At 65.4% G+C, this 6015-nt stretch overlaps 2 protein-coding genes across 2 annotated transcripts; both read right to left on the bottom strand.

Moving 5' to 3' along the window:
- Positions 1–61: 61 nt before the first annotated feature.
- Positions 62–2832, bottom strand: LOC113940435 (transcription elongation factor SPT5-like; the record flags this gene model as incomplete). Its single annotated transcript, XM_027631574.1, has 10 exons — positions 2592–2832; positions 2290–2423; positions 1939–2104; positions 1725–1790; positions 1199–1210; positions 997–1066; positions 818–886; positions 633–698; positions 394–424; positions 62–184 (listed from the first exon to the last, which is right to left on the bottom strand). Coding segments are annotated over exons 2-10 (684 nt in total), but the record flags the coding sequence as incomplete, so codon positions are not given.
- A 790-nt stretch (positions 2833–3622) lies between these two features.
- LOC113940436 (mediator of RNA polymerase II transcription subunit 29-like) lies at positions 3623–5426 on the bottom strand. Its single transcript, XM_027631575.1, is given in 5 exon segments — positions 3623–3853; positions 3855–3938; positions 4343–4427; positions 4561–4619; positions 4857–5426. Coding segments are annotated over 5 exon segments (951 nt in total). The 3' UTR covers positions 3623–3700.
- Between the last annotated feature and the right edge of the window lie 589 nt (positions 5427–6015).

Below are 6015 nucleotides of genomic sequence, written 5' to 3'. Positions count from 1 at the left end.
CAGCCCCAGTGCCCCCCAGTGCCCCCAGTACAGCCCCAGTGCCCCCCCGTGCTCCCAGTACAGTCCCAGTGCCCCCAGTACAGCCCCAGTGCCCCCCAGTGCCCCCAGCACTCACGGTCTCCGTGTACTGGTACGCGATGAACTTGCGCATGAGGGCGACGGCCGTGGCTCGTTCCTCCCCAATCTGGGGGGTCAGAGAGGGGGTTTGGGGGGAGAAAGGGAGAGTATGGGAGGGAAATGGGGGTTTAGGGGGAAAAAGGGTTTAAGGTGGGGGCAGAAAGGGGGTTTGGGGCACAAACCGGGAGGTTTGGGCACAGAAAGGGGGTTTGGGGGCAGAAAAAAGGGGATTTGGGCAGAAAAAGGGGGGTTTTGGGGTGGGGGCTCAGCACCCACCTTGCACTTGACAGTCCAGAGATTGGGGTCCCTGTGAGGGGGCAATGAAAGCTCATTATGATGTGAAGTTTGACCCTATTTCCCCTTCTTCTCTCTAATTAATACTTACTATGACCCAATCCCCCCTTTCTTACCCCTGTTAACCCTCATTAAAAGGGGATCTGACCCAATTCTCTCCTTTCTCCCCCAATTAAACCCCTTTCATGCCCCAATTCCCCCCTTTCTGCCCCCAAACTCACTTGACCCCGGGCAGCAGCTGCTGTTGGGTGATGTCGTCCGACAGCTCATCCGAGCCCCCATAAACCCTGGAAAACAGGGGAAAACCCCCCCAAATCAGGCAAATCGGGGCTGGGGGGGTCAGGGGGCCCCTCCCTGTCACGACAACTGGGGGGGTCCCAGAGGGGTCCCTGGGGGGGTCACTCACGTCTCCCCCACCGAGGACTTGGCGTATTTCTTCATGTAATACTCGCCCAGCTCCTCCTCCCGCTGGTCCCTGGGGGAAAAAACAGGGAAAATTAGGAAAAAAGAGAGAAAAAGAGAGAAAGATGGGGCTGTGGGGGTCAGGGGGACTTTGGGGGGGGTCCTGGGGGGGTCCAAAGTCACCTCCAGAGGTTCTGGAGCCGCCGGGCCCCAGAACGATCCTCGTCCAGCACCACGTTGTCGATGTTGGAGGCTGAGGAAGAGGAGGGGGAGGAAGGTCGGGATTGGGACCCCCCCGTGAGGGGTTGGGGGGGCATTGGGGGGTGTTTGGGCCCCCGTATTTGTGGGGGGGACACACGGAGGGAGAGGTGAGGGGGGATCTTACCTTCGATCTCCTCTGCCCCGGGGACAAAGTGACGGTGGAGAATGAAGTAAATAAACAGCAAAACCAGGTGAGGGGGGGAAACGGGGGGAAATTGGGGTGGGGGGGCGAGGGGGGGTCAGAATTGATGGGGGGCGTCGGGGAAGGGGGGGTCGGGGGGTAAAAGGGGGATAAAAAAGCAACAAAAAAGCCCCAGGCGAGCACGGATGAGATGGAGGGATGGATGGGGGGGGGACACGGGACCCTCCAGGGAAATGGGGGGGGTCTGGGGGGGGGAAAAGTGGGGTTTGAGGGGAAAGGGCATTTGGAGGGAGCATGGGATCCCCCTGGGAAAGGGGGAGTTTGGGGGGAAAAGGGGGGTTTGGGAAAGAAAAAGGGATTTGGGGGAGGGAAAGGGGGATTTGGGGGGGAAAGGGGGATTTGGAGGGGAAAGGGGTGTCCCCAGAGTGGGGAGGGGTCCCGGGGGGGTCCCCAGGGTGGGGAAGGTTCCCAGGAGTCCCAGGGGGGTCCCCAGGGTGCCCCCCCTCACCTTTCTCCAGGATGTCCTCAGCTCCATCCTCCCACTGATCTTCATCCTCGTACTCATCGTCCACATCTGGAGGGGTTGAGGGGGGTCAGTGGGGTGGGCAGAGACGCCCCAAGCCCTCCTGGAGCCCCCAGATCCCCCCAAACCCCCCAGATCCCTCCTGATTCCCCCAAACCACCCCTGAACCCCCTCAAGGCCCCCCCAGATCCCCCCTCACCGGCCTCGTCCAGGATGAACCCCCCGTGCCGCGGTTTCTTGGCGGGCCGATCATCATCTTCCTCCTCCTCCTCCTCCTCGTCGTACTCCTCCTCCTCTTCCTCCTCCTCCTCCTCCTCCTCTCCCTCCTCCTCCTCCTTCCCGCTGCCCCCGCGCTGCTCCTCGGCCTGAGAGGGATTTGGGGGGCTCAGGGGACCCCCAAAGCCCCCCAGCCTTCGGCCTTGCCTCGCCTTCCTCCCCCTCGCTGCTCCTTGGCCTGGGCGGCTCAGGGGGAGTCAGGGGGGTTTGGGGGAGTCAGGGGGAGCTCGGGGGGCTCAGGAGACCCCCGAACACCCTGAGCCTTTGGCCTCACCTCGCCCTCCTCGCCCTCCTCCCCCTCGCTGCTCCGCTCGCTCTCGTCCTCCGAGAAGTTGCTGTCGTCGCTGTCCGACATGTTTGGGGGTCCCGGGAGGTCTAGGGGGGCTTCAAAGGGGCTGAGGGGGGGCCCTGGAGCAGTCAAGAGAGTGTTCTGAGGGGAGCTGGGGGTGGTCCTGAGGGGGTCACGGGGGGGTCCCGGGTGGTCCCGGGGTGGGTCTGGGGTTACCCCGGGGTTATCTCGGAGGTGTCCCGGGTTATCCCGGTGGATCCCGGGTGGTCCCACCGCCCCCCTCTCACCCTCAGGCTCCGCTCGCTCTGAGGCCGCGACCCGGCCTGGCTCCGCCGGGGCCTGTTCCTGTCCGTGCGCCGCTCCCGGCTGTCAGTCTGTGACCCGCTGCCGTTCCCGGTGTCCCTCCCGGTCCCTTTCCCGGTCTCTGTCGCGGTTCCTGCCGCGATTCCCGGGCTGGGCCCGAGCTCCCTCCGGGTCCCCTCACGGCCCCTTCCTCTCGCGAGATTTCCCGCCCTCCCTCTCGCGAGATCTCGCGCGACGGCGGCGCGGCGGGACCAAAAAAAAGGGGAGCGTTTAACGCGATTTTGTGACGTCCTCGGGATCACGACGTCACTGATGGGCCCCGTGACGTCACGGAGCACACACCCCCCCCGCCCCCTGACACCCCCTCCCAGACACGTCCCAACCCTCTGGGATCCCCCTGTGCACACAAAGGAACCAATGTCACAAAAAAATCAATTTATTTAACAAAACATAAGAGTTTCACCCCAAAACTTGGGGGTCCATCCCAAAATTACCCCTTATCCCCGCAATTATCCCCTCCCCGGAGGGTCACCCCCCCACCCCATCATTGGGATCCCCTTGGACACACTCAGACCCCCTCGACACCCCTGGAGACTCCTGGGGGGGCTTGGGGGGTGTCCAGGACCCCCGTGGAGACCCTTCAAAATCACCCCCCCAGTCAAACCCCAAAACCAGCCCCCCCCCTCAGAACAGGGGTCAGACCCCAAACCCCCTCCCAGACTCAGACCTCCCAGGACCCCCCTCAGTTTCTGCCTTTAACCCCCCAAAACTCCCTCTGGGGGGGTCCAAGATCCCTCTGAAGGCCCCTAAGCCCCCCCCAACCCCTTCAGACCCCCAACCAACACCAGGGCCCCCCAGCAGAACACCCAACTCCTGCCCAGACCCCCAAACCCCAGAAACCCCTCCTTAACCCCCCCAAAGCCCTCCTGTCCTGACCCCCTTGGGGACCCCCAGGGGGAACCCCCGTGCCCCTCCCGCAGCCCCAGCCCCACGAGTGCCTCTCCCAGAGCCCAACCCACCCCCAAAACCCCCTTTAACCCCCTCACCCCCCTCCCCAGCCATGTTTTGGGGCATCCCCGGGGGTCCCGGTCCCTCAGGGCCCCCCCGGGGGGGGCAGCTTGCCCGTGATCTTGTTGGCCCCCTCGAGGAGGGCGTTGTGGATGTCCTTGGCCCCCCCGATCTGGGCCTTGATGAGGGGCAGGTACTGGGTGTAGGGCAGGGGGGGCTCCCCGGGACCACCCCCCCCCCTCGCCCTTGGGGGCCGCCGGGACCAGGGCGGGGGCGTGTTTGGCGCTGTCGAAGCTCTGGGAGAGGCACTCGTGGGCCAGGCGCTGGGGGGGACACGGGGGGGTCACCCGGGGGTCCCTGGGAGGGTCCCCGAGCTGAGACTGGGGGAGTTTCGGGGGATTTGGGGAGGTTTGGGGGGGTTTTGGGAGAGTCACTCTTGGGCCAGGCGCTGGGGGGGCACAGGGGGTCATCTGGGGGTGGTCCCCAGGGTGGGACAGAGGGGGTTTGGGGGCGTTAATGTGGGGTTTGGGAGGTGGGTTTGGCTCTGGGAGAGGCACTCGTGGGGATGGGGGGGGACACGGGGGGGTCATTGGGGGGTCCCCAAATTGGTACTGGGGGGGGTTGGGGGAAATTGGGGGAGTTACGAGGGAGGGGAGTTTGGGGCTGTTTTTGTGGTAATTTGGGGTGGTTTTGGGGTATTTTTGGGTGGTTTTGGGGGGTCTCTCACCAGGCACAGCTCCAGTTGGTCACAGAGAGCATAAAACTCCTCCAGGCTCTTGTCGAAGCGCTGCAGGGCCCCGTCCGCGCTCTTCCTGAGGGAACCGGTCAGACTGGGGGGCACTGGGAGGGACTGGGGGGAGCTGGGGGGGACTGGGATGTACTGGGATGGTACCGGGACGGTACTGGGGTGGTACTGGGAGGCACTGGGAGGCACTGGTCACTCACTGGCCGCTGTCGATGCTGCAGTTCTGCATCAGGTTTTGCGCCGCCACCTTCATCAGGCTCTGAGGGGGTCGGGGGTGAGGGGGGGACCCCAAAACTTGGGGAGACCCCCCCCAGGGGACACGCCCCCTCAGGGGACACGCCCCCTCTCAATGACAAACCCCGCCCCTTTCCCACACAAACCACGCCCCCTCGGTATCGGACCACGCCCCATTCACATCAAGTCTCGCCCCCTCAGGCACCGCCCACCTGCAGATCGCGCCCCTCCACGCCCCGCCCCTTATTTAAACCCCGCCCACCTGCAGGCTCTCCTTCAGCTGCGGCAGCAGGACCCGGAAGCGCTGCACGGGCTCGAAGTCCTGCTGCGCCTGCGCGGCCTGCGCGGGGAGCGCGGGGCCCGGAGCGGCCCCGACCGTTGGGGGGGGTCCCGGCCCCGCTCCTGCCGCCGCTGCGGGTCCCGCTCCCGCTCCGGGCGGCCCCGCGGGAGGTGCGGGGGGAGGCCCAGGGCCGGGCCCAGGCTGAGGCGGCGGCGCCGCCATTGTCGTCCCCGGGGCCGCTCCACTTCCGGCGCGCGGCGCGGCGGGCAGTGACGTCGCTGGGAGCGCGCCGGAAGTGGCGGTGCGAAGATGGCGCCCACCATCCAGACGCAGGCGCAGCGCGACGAGCCGGGGCACCGGTAACGGCCGTGACGTCACCGTCGTGACGTCATGGGGCAGTACCGTGACGTCACGCGGAGCGCGGGAGCCCCTCCGCGAGGTTTGGGGGGTTGCCTGTGACGTCACGACGCCAATATACAGGGAGGAATGGGGGGTCCCCGTTGTGACGTAACGGCGCGCGCGGGGATGGGTAGGGGTCACTCGTGTCGTCATATTACACTGATTTGTCGTCACGTGGAGCGGGGGGAGTCCCCGGGGGTTTGGGTGGGCTGGGGGTCCTCTGTGACGTCACGGCGCCGCTATTTGGGGAGGAAAGGGGGTCCTGTTCTGACGCCATTTCTATGGGGATGGTCGCTCGTGACGTCATAACCCTCCACCACCACTCCTGTGCCCCCTCCAGGCCCAGCTCGCACCGGACCCTCCCCGAGAGGTGAGTGGGGGGCGGGGGTGGGGGTTTGGGGAAAAGCCCCCTCCTCGATTTTGGGGGTAATTTGGAGCCCCCCCCCGGTTTTGGGGGGTCTCTGACCCCCCCGTGTCCCCCCCAGGTCGGGGGTCGTGTGCAGGGTGAAGTTCTGTAACGGGCTCCCCGACATCCCCTTCGACCCCAAGTTCATCACCTACCCCTTCGACCAGAGCAGGTTTGGGGAGTCCCCAAAAATGGGGGGCCCGGGGGGGGCTGGGCTGGGCTGGGGGGTTGGGGAGTCATCTTGGGGTGCTCAAGGTGTTGGGTGTGTTTTGGGGGATGTTTTTGGGGATGTTTATGGGGGTATTTTTGGGGATATTTCCAGGGCGATTTGGGGGG

The sequence above is a fragment of the Corapipo altera genome, unplaced genomic scaffold, assembly GCF_003945725.1.
Source record: "Corapipo altera isolate COAL_440 unplaced genomic scaffold, ASM394572v1 130167, whole genome shotgun sequence".
Taxonomy (NCBI): Eukaryota; Metazoa; Chordata; class Aves; order Passeriformes; family Pipridae; genus Corapipo; species Corapipo altera.
Note: the sequence above shows the minus strand (reverse complement) of the source record. Positions and strands in the feature narration are given on the sequence as shown.